At 33.9% G+C, this 20149-nt stretch overlaps 1 protein-coding gene across 1 annotated transcript; it reads right to left on the reverse strand.

The window, feature by feature from the left end:
- Positions 1–2897: 2897 nt before the first annotated feature.
- On the reverse strand, positions 2898–3825 carry LOC108754849. Its single transcript, XM_018497472.1, has 2 exons — positions 3673–3825; positions 2898–3191 (listed from the first exon to the last, which is right to left on the reverse strand). The coding sequence occupies exons 1-2, from the start codon at positions 3823–3825 to the stop codon at positions 2898–2900; spliced, it is 447 nt and encodes a 148-aa protein (XP_018352974.1).
- Between the last annotated feature and the right edge of the window lie 16324 nt (positions 3826–20149).

Here is a 20149-nt window from a genome sequence, read left to right on the forward strand (position 1 = left end):
TTATTTGTATATATATATATATATATATATATATATATATATATATATATGAATTTGAATCTGTGCGATTCAATGAGAAAAGTCAGCTCAACGTTATGCATTATTTGCAGTTCCTAGAAGCGCGCCTCTCTGAATGCTCGCTGAGCGCTAATATTCTTTGCTAAATTTTGCTACGCAAATTTCATCTTGGTTTGCAAATATTTATTAATTAATTTTTTATTAATTATTGAGGAAATTGCAAGACGGTAGAGAACTTTTTTATTTAATTTAATTCTACCAGTTTACGAAAGATAATACGATTTTTACTATACATTTTCTATATACATATATGTATATGCACACGCTTTTACATTTTTTTTATTATACTTTTTATTTCATTTGTACCGTTTTTTTTAAATTTATACATAGTAAATAAATATAATTTTCAGAAATTCGAGTGACATAATCCGGACACCATTAAAATATACGCGTTAATTAAGTATAGAAATGTTTGCACAAATACTTGATCGAGTTGATAAAAATATCTTGTAAAAATCGTGCAACATGAGTGAAGTTTTATAACTTCCTAAAGCGAAATGTAGACCATAATTAAAGCCAGTAGATAAAAAGTACTTACTTTGATAACACATTTGTTTTGTTCATCGGTTTTTTTTAAATATCCCAATATGTATACATCTATATGTTTTTTTAGAATAATATAAATTATTATGCTGTATAACGAGTTTTAATTCATTTTTTAATTTAACGTTTTATTATTTTATATATATATATCTTTTATGCTAAATTTTATCGTTAATGTTTATATAAATATTGTTTCGATAAAAAACCAGCTAAGAAAATTCTATTCAAAAAGATTGGTTTAGTTTGATATTTCTCGTTGCTGAAATTTTAACACATTATTGATTGACGACTAATTAATTGAAAATTCGCGATTTCAATTAAAGCTTACCCTTCTGTATGTATCTTTCATATCTATTTCAATTAAGCATTTGGAATTCGACTATGGACTGTAGCGGTTTTCAATATATCGGTTATGAAATTCTAATAATTCCATAGGTTCACTGAGCCAGAAACATATCATTTTCATACTTATCTATCATTAGTTCGACAGAAATTTTGATCTATCGTCTATTAATTAATCGTCTATTTATAGACAATTGTGTAATGAAATAATATTATATAAATTTTAATATTCGAATAATGTGATATAAATATCGTCATCGATTTTGTCTCTAAAAGCAAATATATACGAAAACTAATGAAATTTAAACTTTAAATACCCAATTATTGAAAACTTCCATGGAATTTTATTCGAAAGATTTGAGAATTAATTTTTTTTAAGTTTACACATTTTGTAAAATAAAAAAGAATATGTATTCTTGATACACATATGTTTTATTAATATATTTTTTCTCTTTCTCTATCTCTCTATCTTGCTTGGTTATATTTCCTCTTTTTTTAATAAATTATTATTTATGTGATATATATTAGCCTTTTTTCGAGTGTCAATCCTCCTGACAGCCTTTCCTGGAAACTGATCGATGGTTAAACCTCAAATTTCCTGTCCAATCTATCAATACTATTTCCGGATATAATCGATGTCTACTTATACGCGATATTTTGAGAATTGTTATAATATGAGACGTAAAGAGTGGTGCAGCAAGCAGTGCCTGTCGACACCGTCAGCGACTGCTGTCTGACGATTAACATATAAATGAAACTTCTGACGGCAGGTCAGCTTCTCCTCGCGCTCGAATTTGTTCCCAAATTCTCTCGTTATCCACCCTGGATGCGTGTGCACCGCCAGCCATCTTGTATACTATTCTCTCTCTCTCTCTCTCTCTCTCTCTCTGTTTTTCGAAAACGCACTGAAGAGATGTGCGAATGTTAAGAAGGTGAGAAGGATGTATTTTCTGGGCAGTCGAACAATCAACACCGATAGACTGAAGATGATATCCATATTAGTGCCAATGTTAGATTATTTTTTCGAAACGATCATCTCATAAACTGGGCAAATACAAATTTTCAGCACGTAAATATGGAAAGAAACTTTCGCATGTGAAGCACGAAATTACATTTCAGTAACTTCAAATTCCAAATATATGCGTTGAATATTTGCAGAGAAATAATTTGTAGAGAAATAATTTGCAGACAAATACTCGTCTTTAGCAACGACGTATAATTAAATTTGACCTTCCAGAGCTGATGCCGAGTCTGTTGAATCCACTCAATCAATTCTTCATATCTGCAAATTATTAGGTGCATTCAGCGAATACAACGGTTGAATGAGCGTTTATTGCTATTGATATATTTTTCTAGATTTATTGTGAATCTGAAGGTCTACTTCAATCAGGCAATAATTACTGAGCGCTCGCTCAATCGTTGTGTTCGCTGAATGCATCCATTGTTGTTAAAAGAAATTTAATATTTTTATTCTTTTTTTATACAAATTATGTCATTTCGGTCTCTTAAAATTAATTAGTGTCTTCTAGTCAATATAAATTAAATGAGCCTCGCAGACTTATCGTTAATATCAGTTAACAGAATTTGGCATCAGCATCAAAAGATTAAAAGAAATCAAAAGTAATATAGAGATATGTGTGTATGAGATCTTCATTCACTTTGTACAGTCCTTTAGATTAATTGACCATTACAATAATTACAATAATTTGATGATTTAATTATAACGGCTTGATGATTTATGTTATTTTTATTTGTGATATGTATATGCCGGGCGTGTTTTCGAGGACTAGTTCCACTTGGCAAGGAGCCTACGGGCGTAATTTGGAAGGAAGAAACCCAACATCCTCTTGTCTCTCCAGTACATCTCGTTCCGAAGCCGTGATGAGTAGCCGAGGCGGGACGAGTCTTGGGTGCCGTAAGTCTGTCACGCAGGACTAACGAGACCCATCCTGAGAGGATTCACTGTCTGGACATCCGTACTGTAACGTACTTTCTCCTTTGCCTGCTATCCTATTCTTTCCGTTTTCCTTTACGTACCAAGCGTCGCGCATACGTCCAAGACGATTACTGCACACCCGGGACGTACGTTGCAACGGCGTATGCAATTTCCACACTCTCGCCGCTCGCAATTTATCAGCGGCGAGAGTCGACCGCGGAAACGCAAGGCGGAAGGCGGAAGAATCGAGAAACGAGGATGTATTCCACCGAGGACATGCGTCTTGCCGTTTCTCTTCACGCCAAAATAACAAAGAAAGAGGGATGAGAATTGACTTTTCCATGAGATGCAGCCATTGCGTTCCGACGATAATCGTGTGTGCAGCCCGATGGAGGAAATATTGCGAGATATTTGAAAGATAGCGAAGGAGCGATCGGCGAAATGAGATAAACACTTCAACAAACAGTTTTTCAATCGTTGCTCAACGTGAACTTTCGACAATTTCGCAACTCTTCTCGACTTATCCTCGAGATTGTTGCAATTTTTATCTATAACGCGGGATATATTACGTCAACGCAACGAGTCCCGTTTCGCTACGCACCGACGGTATATCCGCGCGCGATGCTGGCGCGTACCAATTAACAATTAGCGATTTTGATAACGAGCTGTAGCATAATTCGAATTAGCTCTAATCGAGTAATTCCGCGCTCCGCCGGAATGCACTTTCCATGCCCTCGTATTCGCCCCGTTGCCTAGCCGCTTTAAAGCCGCACCTGTACGTACGTCAGCCACATAATTGGCTTTCGCGATCGTGCCGAAGTACTTGAAGGCGCAAGGATTACCAGGAACCTGATTGCGCGAGAGCTTTGTGCGACAATTTGGATTTTCCATCGTTCCTCGCCCGTCGCCTTCGTCGTCTTTGCCATTCTCGTCGCTTCCACGGAGCTTGTGCGTCTTGCCCTACGTACGAGTAGATAGAAAAGCATTTGAAAGAGCCGGAAGTCGGCAAACTAAAACGTTTTTCTTGATAGGATACGCCGAGTTTATGCTCCCTCTTTAGCTCACAATCAATAAAACGAGCACTTAATGGAGGTCGAACAGTTCTTGTACAATTTGACATAGTTTGACATAGTAACATTTAATAAATTATATAGATTGTTAAATCGCGTTTAATTGTATAGACGATAATAGTATAAAGATGAATTTCATATCTCACCTCGAATTTGAAATCGTACATTTTATAGATTTACGTTTTAAGTGTAGGAAAACAATACGAAGACGTAAAAAAATTGTATACAATCGCAATGAAAAAATAGATTTTATTTATTTCATAACTCATAACTACGTCTAAAATAAACAAAAGGGAAAATCATTCGAATGACATTTCACTTTACGTTTGAATTTATTATTCGCAACGGCATTTTATTACCTTTATAAGGACAATTTTTTAACCGACAAAAGAAAATGATATGAAACGTGAGCTTCGTAATGTGTCATCGGAGAATCCATTAAAATTCAACTATTGTTGTAATCTATTAATCGATAAAGCGAACCAAGTGGACCCTCGTTAGCGCGAGCTGCGCGGAGTCGCAGTTAGGAGGGCTGTCTGGCAAATGGCTGAGAAGGAGTAGAAAAGATGACCTCGCAACGTGGCCAGACGACTAGGAAAGAGCGTCGGTTTACTCAAATGAGGATGGGATAGGATAAGGTAGGATGTTGCGCGGGACGCGCGGTAGAGAGTACGGAGTTGTAATTACACCTGCATGCATCGTTTCTACGTGCATTATAAATGGCTGTGCATTATGAATGAACCGCCGGACGAACCCGCCGGATTATCCTCCCGAAAGAATGGTCCTGCTATCCAACGTAAATCATACCCACCGGCGTCGTTTTGCACCACCGGCGATGTTCTCTAACCAGGGGGATAATTTCAGCATCGGTAAGCGCGCAAATGCAGGTAATAAGCGGCCTCGACATTTTCCCAAGTATCGAAATTCTTCGCAATGTTTCTTATAACATGTATTTTGCAAAATAATTAATCTACGAAGAAAGCTTCTGCTTCTTCTTTTCCTTCTGTTTTTCGAAGAAAATTATTATGAATTTGTGAAGAACTTTATCAGAGGGCTTAGAATATTCTGGAAAGACACGATATATGGCAAAGGAAGGAAAGAAAAAACTTTTACAAAATTCAAATTTGCAGAGTATATATCATTCTAATGTTGATGGCCAGTGCTATCTTCACATACAAGCCTTACTGAGAATGAGTGTAGTTAACGACATATCTCTCTACTTTAACTATCTAGACCTTGACTCCATTAAATCGTAGACATGTGCTGTATACATATATCTTACAGTAAAATATACATGATATCACAAGTTGACCGTATTTAAAGGAAATTCATAGATGTAAATTATTTTATTAACTATATTCTGAAGTCATTTTCTTTCTCTCTCTCTCTCTCACTTTTTCTTTCCTGTTTGTAATTTTTTTTTATTTATGGGTATCTACGATACGTCAGTAAAGTTAAGTTTCGATACCGACGTCTATTTAAAATTAGCTGCAATTTAATAAAGTAAGTAAAATCTCAATGATATATTCACAATAGCATATTTCATAAAGATTAATTAAAGTCCAAGAACTTATATTAGGGCAAAGATGTTGAGGTCATATAATTTCCAAGCTATAATGATTGTCGAAAATAATTGTAATCTCAATATCTTTTATATTAAAATTTTCGACTCTATATGATATCCCAGACTGTGATATTATATATGGAAAGGATAGTTTTACTGAAGTATTTATAAAAGCTAAATGCAGATTTAAAAATGATTTCGTTGGATTATCAAAATAATTATGTAAGACCATCAGACTGATTGCTAGAATGTCAAAACTTTTTGCAGCGTTGCTTATTATGGTTAAGATTTCTACGTGGTTATTTTGACGATCCGACAAAATTATTTTCAGATCTGTATCTATATCTAAATTTTTAAATATAATTCTTCAACAAAATAATTCTTTCCGCGTAGTATGTTTGTAGTGGAGCGTTCTAAATTATTACATATAATATCAAATATAGAGAAAATTTTTTCACTTTTTTCTTTTAACTAATTTAATATAAATTCACGTTGAATTTATTATATAAATATTATCAGCACTTCTTAAATTTGGATAGCAGAAACATGATAATAGTCCATTTCATCAAAATTAATATGAAAATGTGAGTAGCAAAATGTGTTCGCTAACGAGTTTAATATTTGAACCAACAATGTGGTCTTAATATTTGTTATTGTAAATCCTCTAATATGAGTCTGGACATGAGAAAGCCACATTTGATTGATCCATCATGTTTTAATTTTTAACAATTCTTGAGAGAGAAAAAGAGAGAGAAATAAATACAAAAAAAAGACAGAATGAAAAGAATAGAATGAAAAAGAGAAAAAAATAATAAATATATGTTCTTCTTTCTCGCGTGATTTTATTAAAACTGCTATTATGCATACAAAATTATTTATTGTCTCTGGATTGTGATATATGAATCGCTGGATCACTTCATGTAACACAAAAAGTTATGATTTCGTGCATTTCAGAAGAACGCGAGTTGTGTACGATTAATATCGAGAGCGCCATGCAAATTAAATGCTGTGCAATCGTCGTACTTTATTAATTAGTTTGCGTGCGATCGTAATTAATCGTGTTTTTGCAAGTGCTGTTAGCTATAACAAAGAAATCAAGAAGAGGAGAAGATGGAGAGCAACGACAAAGGAGAGAAGCAGTACAGGAAACATCGAATGACGACGAAGCAACGTTGAGAAATAAGTAATTTAATATTTATATGTACTTATTGTTTATTGCTTACGATATGATCATTTATTTTCTTATTTATTTAAATTATTTATTTAATTAATTTAAATAAGAATTGAAGAAAAGATAAATTATTCAATATTATTTAATAAATTTAAATACATTAATCACATAAACGTAAAAGAATATATCTTAATTTTATCTTATATTTTGCAATTGTATATTTGAAAACGTTTTAAATAGAGAAAAATGGTACAAAGATGAAAAACATCGAATAAAAAAAAATAAATTTTACAATGAAAGATATGATACACAAACGTTATTCAATTTTAAGTTTCAATTTTAGAAATTGGAAAACGATTTTTTTATAACTATATAATTATTATATATAAACTTCTTTATAACTATATAATTATTACATATCCACGAAGAGACAAAAAATTGCGCTCAATAATAATTTTAACAACAATCTATTATTCACATTCATGTGTCTTTTTTGAATCACGCTTATATGATGAGAAGAAAATCAACTTTGAAATATTTTTCTATTTTTGTTATATTTTTTTCATAAATTTATTTAGCAAGAAACAGTGTTTCATATATTCACTTATTGTTAGATTAATCCACAATCAATTATTAAAACAAAGTTTGCGATGAAAACGCACGATTGTTACACAAGTACGATTTTAATATTTTATTTTTTATATAATGAAAGAATAAAACGGTATTTGATTTTAATATCGTTATGAAAATATACGTTATGAGAATATACGCTTGTCAATGCAATTTGTTTTAAATCTTTATTGCTTATCCTGGACGGAGATATTACAATTTAAATATACAATAATTTTTACTTTAAAAATGAAAATCGACTCTCTTAGCGTGAAATTAGTTTTATTTTCTTTTTTAATCGACAATATCTCGTAAATTAATTATACAAGATTAACAATCTTGTATTCATTTGGAGCGCTAAACTTTTAGCTTTTAAATGATACAAAGATCATCCCTCTTCGACTCTTTTTATGTAGAGATATTGACTCATTATTTCGATCTAATTATGGAATACCAACGTGCGTGCGCGTGCGTTTGACAGTAGGGCATATTATGTTTCAAAGCTTTTGTACTATGCGTTTTCACACCTGTTTTTTAGTGCATCTGTCATTATATGCAAAAAATAACGCGCGGCGTTCTTTCACTATAGCGTACGTGTCGAAATTTCAAAATACTATATACTATATAATTCAAAATACTACTAACTAACAAAATACTTCACAAAAAAATAGTGATTTTGATTGACGTGCGACAAAAACTGATCTTCTACATGTTTTGAATTTTGTAGATAATTACGTTGAATATATATGCTTTTTTATGATATTTATATATGTATGTGTGTACAAATAAGAAAAATGTTGAATTATAATATTATATATAAGAAATGACTTATTTTTATATTTTAAAACTATAAAGCAACAAATAAATAATTATTATAAATAACAAATTAATAATTATTAACAAAAAAAAATTATTAATTCTACTTTATTGAACATTGTATATTCTGTTGAAAATAATTGATTAACAGAGAAATGTTAAGAATTTTTTAAAAATACATGAGAAATAAAAAAAATATTATTTCTATCTCTTTTATAAAAAATTGTGTTATCATATATAAATAATGCTAATAATCAATAAATCCTAATATTTAGCAAAAATATAAGGAATTTTAAAGAAGTAGTAATAAAATGAAAAATATATTAATATATCTTTTGCTATTGATTCTTATAATTCCAGCATATTTTTTATTTATTTAGGAAAATTTGGTTTTCTGATTTTTCACGTGCATGTAATTCATGGTTGTGTTAGCTGAATCTAAAATAGCGAATTTTAAATATTCCACGTTATCCTTTGTTTTCATACGAGTTGTTAAAGTTAATTATTTTACTTTTTTTGGAACGTTAAATTTAAAAGACGGAGTTTATCTTTGTTTTATTATTGAAAAATAAAAATCAAAGAATTATTTAAATAAAATTAATAAAAGTTAAATAATTATTCATAAATTAAAAAAAAGTACTTTTCTCAAATTTTATTAGCAAAAAAAGTCAATATTTTAATAATATTTTATCAATTTTATCAATAAAAATATAAATTTTATTATTTGAAGGATATTAATATTTCTGTTTGCGATTGCATTTCAAGTTTGACGAACCGAATCGGAGCGCAATTTATAAAACTGTAACAACGTTTGCAAAATTTATATATTAGCATTATTTATATATACTCTTAATCTAATTTTAAATTATAATTATTTATTATTTTAAGTACTCATTGAATTTTATTATTTCTTTTAAATCGCGTAATTAGTTAATTCAAATTTTCATTAAAAGGAAGGATTAAAATTACAATTTGTATGTAAAATATATTATTAGTTTATTATAAAATTTATTACCAGTTTATACACATATTAATGGAATTGAATTAGGAAATCAGTAATAACATTTCCATTCTAAGACTCTTAACTGAATTTAACTGTTTTTGGCGAACGCTAATAAATCTACAAATAAAACGCAAAATATATCAATCCGTTTATCGAAATGTAAAGAGCAAAATATTCAAGAGAGACATAAATTGTTTATATAATATTATAAATTAAATATAATACATTAAATATAACTGGTGGCGAGACAATTGGTATGCAAGGTTTGGAATTGTTTTCATTAAGTGCATGGCATACATAATTTTTTACAAGAAAATTGGGGCGCTATCACTCATGTCCTGACAATTAAATAGATGTAGATATCCGAGCGAGCGATACATGTACATATATACAATTATTATATCCCAAAACGTGATGCAATAGTAAGGTAAGAATGCTATGCGGGTAGCACAAAAGAACTTTATTGATATTAAATTGAATTATTCATTTACACAGTTGAGTGATTGTCGAAGTTTACACGACTCGTGAATACGTCGCGATTTTTCCTTCGTTGCAAAGCGAATGTCTTGTGTGGGATTTATTTGTAGGTAGTAAGAATTGAAAATATTTTACTTACAGGACAACAATTGTTTTTGAAAGAGCATACGCGTAATAAGAATAGACTGCTTATTTCTATGAAGTTCATATGTCATTATCGGTTTAGAAAGAAAAGTAGCTCACCCTTTCTTTTTCTCTTCCTCTCTCACTCAAATATCGTTAAAGAGAGTTAAAGGGAGATGCTGGTAAGCTCATTTCTTTCTAATAGAACATAGATGCTAAGATTACAAAATATGCAGTCTATTACATCTATAGATGCGTTCGGGGAGATGCTTTTAGAGCTATTTGTATTGAGGCTCCTGACTACTCAGCCAACACAAAATCAGATGGCGGCCTGGCGAAACTGTAGCCACACACACAAACACGAGCTCATGTACATACATGTGATCTCGGCACGCCGAAAGCGAGCACATGTACATAGGCTCACGCTTGTGTGTGTGTGTGTGTGTGTGTGTATGTGTGTGTGTGTGTGTTACAGCGCTTCGCCACGATAAATGGCTGAACGTATAAGTGTGGAAAAGTGACGAAATTTATATGCTATTTCGCTATTATTCGCTTAATTGTGAAAATGTGACTTGTCTCGTATTTATCAAAGTCGTAATTATCGATGAAAACTAAAGTTATCTTAGAATTTTATATGTAAAAGCGTATATTTTACTCGTTTCAACAGCTGTCAGACCGTGCGTTTCTGCCCGAATATAGGCTCACTTTACGTGCCTTTTACACAACCATTTACTGACTGTCAAGGGAGGAAAGGACAGTTTTCATCGATTTTTACAAGTGATCATACATACATTTTTAAAGCGATCTCGTCATTTCGTTTTATTCAAATTCAAATCTTTACTTACAAATAGCATGCATCATAAATGAACGTATATTTCTTGCTTCTGACGTCACAATTTTAACATTGCCGCCGCGACCAGTCAGGAGCGATTAGTCAGGAACTTAAGTTCTATTGTTGTTTTGCTTGTCTAACTAATGATGGAGATAGAATGACACAAATAGCGCTAATAGCGTCTCTTCGAACGCACCTATAATTTAAACGCATTCTGTATCTCACTTTTCAAATGGAATAATTTAATTATTACTTTCATATCGAGAGAGCATAATAATTTTGCAATTTGACGGAGTCGTAAATATGATTTCAATAATGGGAACCTGTTTCGTTTAATTATGTGCAATTTTCGCAGACTTTATGCTCCCAAATTATAACACGATCGTGTGTCTCGAGTATATATTTCGGACAGCTCGCTCGAGCTTCGATTAGCTGCCAGCTCGACTCGCGTTGTACCCGCGCGGCATTGGTGTGAAGTTGTCGACGTTCAAGCTTTCTCGGCGAATCGCTAAATTCAAGTAACGGAACTGCGGAATAATATACATTGAGCGTTTTATTTCGGGAGTGGAATAAAGTATCGCGATAGTCATATTATGACAGTTTAGTTCGTTCTCGATCGTGTTTTCGTGAGTATTGGCTCGTGAGTATGCGGCGACTTAAGACGAAAGTTGAGACGAGCGCAGTCTAGATTTCTAGAAGCTTCATTGGCAAGACGTTGTATCGGTGAGCGCCTTTTTCCATTAACCTAACCCAACAATAAGATGAAATAATGAGACTGCGAATAGTACGGTTAAATATACGGTTTTATATATCTATCACTTTGAAATAGGACGAATTATTATAACGACGTTGACTTGGCAAGGAGCTTTCTGTTTTTATTTAGTTCAATTATGGACTAATTATTGTCTGTTGAACGCGACGATAATGCAATCGTTTCTCGCGTTTCTTTCAAACATATAATAAATGTTTTGAAAAGTAAAGCCGTAGTAAAAAAATCTTGAAAGAAAAATGTACTAAATTTTAATATATATTTGTTTAAATAGTGCCAATTCAATATTTACTTAATGTAAATATACGCTTATTTCGTACAAGAACATTTATTTGATTTAATTACTATATTTTTTTACGATAATTAAGTAGCAAAATTTTTTTCTAGAAATAATTGTATTAGTGCTATATATAAACAATTACTTATTAAAATTTAATACATTTTTCTCAGAAAGACGTTAAAAATCACAAACGCGGTCACATAAAACGTTTAATATTTTTTTTCATATCTATAATTATCTGGAATTATAGAACGGCAAAGAAATAATTGATAATGTGTTATATTAAAAATAGTTAATTGTCTAAGAAGAAACTTTTAAAAGATATATTTATATTTTTTTCAATAAAATAAAAAGCTGCTTCTTGTCAATAAAATGGTATTTAATGTAAATACTTGGAAGTTTAGAAAAATGATGAAACATAGTAAAATGCAGTTACAATAAAATTAAAAGACGAATTAAAACAAAAAGCGATAACAAGTTTGCAAATTATTGTAACTGCAGCAAATTGATAGAACTATGTACCTATAATATTAGTAAACAAAAAAGTGCATTAAGTGTAAAACTGAATGATTAGTGAAATATTAGCAGCAGCATAAAATATAAAATACAATGAGTACGTTTATCAATTTTATCTCAATTTTTCATAATCCTTTTATTTATATTTATTGATAGCTTAACTTGTTAACATTTGAAGCAAAAATCATAAAAATCAAATAAATTTTTAATCGCAAAATAAAAAGTATTTTACGTAAATTATACTGGAATTAAACATATGTACTAACATACTTTGATATAAAAAGATTTGTAATTTTGTTATTACGTTATTAACATCATACATTCATAATCGTACGATGATATATGCAATGAGGACATATATAACGTGTCAAAAAGTTCACAGAAATGATGGACGTATTACTCCATGGCGTTTTACTTCTCATATAACATTTTAAATCTTAATGGAGTACTATATATATGTGTGTACATTCAGAGGCACGTAAAGCGTTACGGCCGAGCAATGAATTAATTACGTGGGTTAGTCGTTCGCACTCTGAGATAGAATCGTGGGAGAGAAATTCGCGAGCTCGATTTAATATTTCACTCGGAGCCGCGGGGTGCGAATTTCTCGCAAAACCTCCGCATGAAGCCGAAATGTACGCACTGTGTCGCTCTGTGTGATATCACGTAATATTATTTGTAATAAAATTTAATTAACCGCACACAGAACTGTGGCGGCCATTAGCACCCGTGACTTCTGCATAATACGGTCCACTAAATTACAGTTGATGTACCGCGCCATGCGACGCTCGTTTCTCTGTTCGCGACGGACGTCGCGTCGCTCGCGGAATTGGACACGCCGACACACCATCGGCGATCAACATCGCGACAAACGTAAACGAGCGACCGCGGACCGCCGCACCGTCGCGGACCTGTCGTATTTTTCAAACTTTGCCAGTAAAATTTCGAGCCGCGGCGGCTCTTGGTGCCCATGCCGGCGAGCACGATATATCAATCCGCGTGGCGCGGCCTGCATGTCGGTGATGAAACGGCGGGTCGTTGTATAAAAATATTGGGTGCAAAGCAATTTGGTGATGACGCAACTGTACAACTGCGCTGCCGCTAGTGACCTATTTCGGGGTCGTGCCATACGAGAGGTAGGATCCCGCAGGGATGACTGATCCGCGTAGTCATTTGGGCTTAGCAAATCCACGGATCCGAGCTTATTCCATTGTGGACGCCCATATACCTACACTTTACACGACACGCAACACATGCACGCAAACACGCACGTACACAAATTTATTTACGTACTTCTCTAAATGATAGTGAATAATTGAAGAAAGGTAGGAACAAAGGGTATAATTTAAGCTAACAAGAAGAAGAATAAGAAAGTTACGCGGTTTTATCTCCGTATCTTGATACATCGTTAAATGCCAACGTTTCGTGAATGCATTTCACTTCATTAGAGCGAGAAGTATCAGGTTGCTTCTCTCGTCCTGATGAAGTGAACTGCAGTGTTCACAAAATGTTGGAATTTAACGATGTATAAAGACACGGAGATAACCGCGTAAACTCCCTTGAAGGAAATATCCGTGGAAATTTCAAAAGTATTATAGAATAAGAGCGAGTCGTAGTTTCCATAAGTGTATTAAAAATTTTATTAAATTGAAGATATTAAAGAAATTGAAAGAAGACCGAAAACTAGTACTGGATACACACACACACACACACACACACACACACACACACACACACACACACACACACACACACATGCCTAAATTTAAAAAGTAGAATTTATATAAAATATTTGACATTATATGCAAGATTTTAAAAAATTTCAACGTTAATTTCAAGAAGCGGAATTTATCTAATAGGCATCTAATGAGTGGTATTTAAAATGTAATCTGATTAAGAGAGAGAGAGAGGCTCATACGCGCGGCCTACTTGCGGTTGTCAACTGCACACGTAATATCCGTGCAATGAAATGTTTCATTGAACAATGCTTTAGTTGGTAACTTTAAGCGGTAACTCTCGACGAGCTCGCCGGATGCATAACTTCCCTAACGTGCCGCGATGGAACGCGTCCTGCGGTCGGGTCACCTGTTAAGCACAATGCTTAATCGAGCTCCGTAAGTGATTAGGAAACTCTGAGAGGGAAACCGCCAAAATAATTAACATCCGCGTTTCGGCGCGCGTCGACGGTGTTAGAAACGCTAAACGGCATGTAACGTTATCGAGCGAGTAAACGCGAAGCGGACCCGCGCGATCTTGCATTAGCGTGCCCGAAAATTCGATCTCGCTCCTCTTCCTCAGTTCCTCACCTCGGAGCAATTCCATCTGTACGTGAGATATCGCGGTTTGCGGTCCGGATCTTAACATATAACTTTCCCATAGAGGTCTGTTAGCGGGGCTCGGGCATTGTGCGCGATAGTGCTCGAAACGTGTTAGGTCTCGTATTCTCGATCGTTCTCTCCGTTTGTTTTCGTTCGACCGATGGACGGTTGAGGTCAGGGCTAATTAAACTCGGTCAGAATTGGGTTTCACGAGTCGTATTAAGCGTCCTCGTCACAAGGATATTTGTTTCGGTGGAACGGGGATAGTGGAATGCTACCGTTTAGAGGATTCCCGCCAGATTTCCTTTCGATGATATCCGTGTAATGTATTGTAGTTGACGAGAGAATTGCATTCATTAGCGTTCATTAGCTAATCCCCAGTAAGATGTAAACGTACAAGCTACTGTCGTAAATCGATTCTGCTAAACGTAAAACTATAGAAATATAAGATAAACTCGATGTAATTACGAGAATGATTCCAACATATTATTTAAGAGATCAACCTGGCTTTGATATTGCTGGTGCACGTATCGCGCACGTACGAGCCGGACCTTTGCACGCGCTCAAAGGGTTTAAAGTAAGAGTATCTTTCAACTTTACTCATACTCTGAGCATTTATTTCTACAAAGAGGATAATCCGTTGGATTTCAGTTGGTTATTGCCAACTGTACGCGAAATTTACGGTAATCCCTACCCGTTGGCACAAGGGTCTCGTTCTTAACACCAATTTAATGCTACCTCTTTTATCGTTTTACCCGCCACGGGTTTAAGTCCGTAACGCATCTGTAAATTATGCTCTTTCAGTATTTTGTTGCGTTCGTTCGAAGAAATACGAGATGATGGATCCAATATGGCAGACAAAAATGCAAAAATATAGTCGGATTTGCATGAAAATTGCTTCGTGGAGGGTCCAACGGCAAAAGGGTTAAACGCGATGAAAATCGTGGCTGTGATTGTACATGCAAATACCTTCGTCATTCGAATACGGTTATTATAAAGGCGGAAAGATGTTGCATATGGATTGGAATCATCAACCCAATTTCCAATACCAAATACCGTTCTGTTGGAAGCAGCGGTGAGAGGGATTGAAAACGCGAGTAATGGTGAACGAATGATTTTCGTAACAATCGTTAGCTCGCCGGTACCTTCGATTATTATTTTACATATCTTCCCGTCCATTATTATTCCATGGCGATGCAATTTTTAGCGAAGCTAAATTCAATCACGGTTTGTATATTTCTCTATCATAAATTCGCCCTGCGTATGTACCCTGCCGTATGTGCCCAGAGACAGAATAACACTGAAAATAAGAGAATCGAAATGGGTAAAATCGAAAACCACGAAGAAACAGATCCTTTCCAGGCGTTTTAAAGTTTCATGGAATAACTTGTGTGTATTCAGAATCTTTTTCTCTGTAAATACAATTTATCGTAACGTTATATATAACATAACAATGGTCTTTTCCTGTTATTATTGATCGAAAACGTTTATCACAGCTGTTTATAAAAGGAAGGATTTCGATATTCACGAATAACATTTAATAATTTATTACAAACGTACATTTTCAAATATACACGAATCCACGCATTAGATGTAATAGATTATGAAACGAGAAATGAAAGCGCTGGAGAATGTTACTATTACGAGGCGCAACGAGCGCTCGCAACATTTCTTCTCTTTCGCATATATATCGCAATATATTTATCGCGCGGAATACGTGCTCGCGTTTAAGCGAGGCTGCTACTGGATAATGAACGTTCCAAAACGTCCCAAATTCCGGATGCGGGGCGTACACTATTTCCGCCAGGGGAGCAACAATTTCGTGCGGTTTTATATCACTCGCCCCCTCCCCGCCCCGGACTCCGGAGTCAGCGCAATGCTCGTGTATCGTCTTCAACGTGTGCCACATGTTGAAATGTACATACGTTCGACCGCCGTAACACGTACGGCTTACCTACGTGACAGACCGCGACTATTCGTTCGGCATTCGTTGCTCCTCTCGTCTTTGTCGTTCGCAAAAGCGGCTTACACGTGAAATGCATAATGTGCTCTGAATATTGCCTTATTAATTTGAAACGTCGAAATACAAGAGTAATTTTTTTCGTGCAAAATTTTCGTTACGAAACATTTCACGTAATTTCAATGTAATACCACAGTGTAGACAGTATAAAGGCACTATAAATCGTTTATATATCTCATTTAAATCTATAATTATTTCATATTAAAGTGAACAACGTTACAAGATGTATTTTTGTTGTTCACCGGCGCTCTTAAATTTTCACCCGATTCGCATTTTTGGGCTTTCCATTTCGATGACAGGCCAGCCGTGCAAATTAAAAGCGCGCAGCATGGGCTCGCCGCGGGCAAACAATTTACCGTGGTCGCGACGAAATATTTGCTTCCTCATAAACAAACCCGGTGATCCAATTTGTGCGGGATGCATTTAGCTGGTTTCGACGCGCCGCGTAAGTTGTCGATACGTTATAGCCGTGAATGTTAATGAATCATCAAAAAAAGACTAAAAGGATCTGCCGCTGCAATTTCTCGCGAATTTCATTATTATCAATACACGTTTTCATTTGTTACATTTAACGTTACGGAAAGGGCGCGTTTTATTTACAAAATTAATATGTTTTAGTATTAACATAATATTAGTGCACCAATATTAATTTTTAGGATGAAATTTAATTCAATTTAATGCAACATTACGTGAGAAGTTGCAAATACTTAATGGAAATTATTCTGTTTATTAAAATAAGTATATTCTTTCAGAAAAACCTTCAGTTTTTAATATCGCGATGAGAATCTTCATTAAATTGAACACATATGAAATTATCGTTATTTAAATTTAGTGAATCACTGAAAGAGGCGTTTGGAATAACCATTATTTTGTTATATGCAAATTATAAAAACTTTCTTATTCTTTAATTTAAATATTGTGTTGTTCTAATCAAATGTTGTTTAAAATAATATACAATTTTTAAATTATAATAGATTATAAAAGATAAGAAAATTGTTGTAATTTACGTATCAACAAAATAATGGTCATTCATATTAAACATTCTCTCAATAAAGGCATCTTTATTGATACACGAGAAATCGCTTTGAACGCATAGTTTAACGTCGGATGGAATTATCCATGATTTTATCTCGTTTAAATCTTCTAGATTTTGATTAAAGCTTTTATCCTGCGCTTATACTGGATGATACGTATGTACAACATAAAAACGTAAAAACAGCGCGGCGTCACGTATTTTCTCACGAGCGACTTGACGAAGCAGTCAGTAAGCCGCAAGAGAAACGAGTTCGTAAATCCGAAAAAGCATGTTGACACATCGGTTGAGCGCCGATCATGCCGCAGCCGTTACAATAGCAAAGCTATGTATCGGGTATCCGCGAATCATGCAGTACGTACACCTCACGTGTAACGCGTCACGCGCCACGCATACGCCACATAGATTACACGTTAAGCCAGCCGATAGGACTCTAAGGCGAGATGGGCAACTAAGCCCAGCGTGCGTCACAAGGCGACACATTCTCATCATATCTTAGAACAATGTCAGCTATGTAAATTGCCAAAATCTACGTACAATTCGGTCTAATCCACTCCATGTTGTGTACTCTTTTCAGAATATACATGAAAAGAACACTTTTAAATAAAGCATCAAAAAATTTAGTTAGATATAGAACTGTAAATAATTTTAGAATATTAAAATATAATTACAAGTATAAAATTATGATTTAACAAAAGGCTTTAAAATTAAATTTACAAGAAAACGTATATATTAAATATAATATAGGTACAGATGTTTCAACCCTCGGTATTGAATCCTCTTCGGTATATAAGATTTAATCGTTTAATTTTCCTTCTTCTACTCTCTCTCTCTCTCTCTCTCTCTCTCTCTATAATATGTTACGGAATTTAATCTTATAAACTGAAGAGGACCCAATACCAAGGGTTGAAACGTCTGTACCTATTATATTTAATATATGCGTATGTATTACTACACATGAATAATCTGTGTCGGCTCATATTGATATTATTTATTGTTTTTTTTCCTGCGAGTCAAAATAATTATGTAGGATGTTGAAGCTAAAAGCGATATTAAGGTTGTTAAAAAGGCAAAGCTTTGCTTAACTTATGCTTGAACGTTCAATTACAATTATTTTTATCTATATTCAGCTAAATTTTTAGATATTTTAATAAAATAGTTCTTTTCTGTGAGTTGAACGCTTCCATTTCATCAGAGCACTTATTATAATATTTCAAAAAAAGCAAATCTGTACAAAATGGATGATTGCACAGACAACCCAATACTTATAAAATATTTACAAAATATTTTATAAATATTTATAAGGCTTATTTTAAATATCTTATAAATATTTTCGTGGTCTTAAATTGCATAGATTAAAAATATTTATTATAAATATTATGAAATATTTATCTATATTTATCATAAATATTACATTAAATATTTAGTCCATCTTTTAATAATATTTCGAATAAAGCTTTACATAAAATATGTATATCATATTTATATAACATTTAAAAAAATGAATAACAAATATTTATGCTGTCTGGGATTGTATTAAATAAATAAAAGCCTTTGTTGGATATTTTTGCAACAAGAAGAAAATAAAAGAAGGGCGCAGAACGATTAAATATAAAGTTCTTTTGACGAGCATATTTGTCCCACTTTTTAAATTTATTGGAAATATTTTTAATTTATAGCATCCTATATTTATGTTCAATTGAAGAAAACTCGTTTGAGAAATTGTGTTTTTGGATGGCCATTGTCTAGGATATATAAAGCATTAAAACCGCGAACACTGAAATAACCCACGAATATCGAACGATGTTTAATTTACATCCCACTTGGCTCGAATGCTTACTTGAATCCTTAATATCTACTGGCGCTAATTCGACTCAACAGAGTTGTATGAGTTTCTCATCTTTGTTCTCTCTCTCTCTGTCTCTCTGTACGGCACTGCGATGGTTTAGCGATTGTGATGAGAACGCGTTCCGGCGTAACGGTAGAGACAGTCGGAAAGACAGGCAGTACCCTACCAGATCTTACCACCTTGCATAATGCATCGCGCGACGCCACTAAGTCAAAGGGGAAACTTCCCTGACGTGAAACGCCAGGAACACATACGTCCCTCTTCCATTCCTCTCTTCCTTCCTTATTGTTCAGCAGCTCGTTGCAAATCCCTCTATTGGGTTTCAACCTGCTTTATTCTCTCTTGACTATTTCCATCTTTCACAATGCATCAATCTCATTATTCGTTAATTGCCGAAACGTTTATCGATCTGTCGTCATCTGTCACGGATTTTATAGACATACGTGAAATTATGACCGATGCGACATGTTAATCTATAGTGAATGAACTGTCTGGCTGCCAGAAACACGTTTGAGCTATTGTACCATGGCATGAATGAAATGGTCGAATTGATTGGGTCGAATTGTTTACGTGTAAAAATTCCCTCCGTATCAATTATCCATATCAGGATATAAAAACTCGTACAAATTTTTCATGCAAAGATAATTGAAGTTTTAATCAAATTGTTACGCATTAACGCGATCGAGTATGCGTGACTTTCGTACAGCCGTTCACTTCGAATTTGCCTGCGTTGAGTTCCACAGATGAGAGCACAGTGCGGTACGTTAATTCCAAAATCCCGTGAAACACTTCGACCATCG

This window comes from Trachymyrmex septentrionalis, unplaced genomic scaffold (genome assembly GCF_001594115.1).
Source record: "Trachymyrmex septentrionalis isolate Tsep2-gDNA-1 unplaced genomic scaffold, Tsep1.0 scaffold81, whole genome shotgun sequence".
NCBI classification, from domain to species: Eukaryota; Metazoa; Arthropoda; class Insecta; order Hymenoptera; family Formicidae; genus Trachymyrmex; species Trachymyrmex septentrionalis.

Coding starts and splice junctions, on each gene's coding strand:
- LOC108754849 (XM_018497472.1), bottom strand. CDS start 3,825: ATGGCAAAGACGACGAAGGCGACGGGCGAGGAACGATGGAAAATCCAA. Junction 3,192..3,672: donor TGTGGCTGACGTACGTACAG/GTGCGGCTTTAA, acceptor TGGCGTGAAGAG/AAACGGCAAGACGCATGTCC.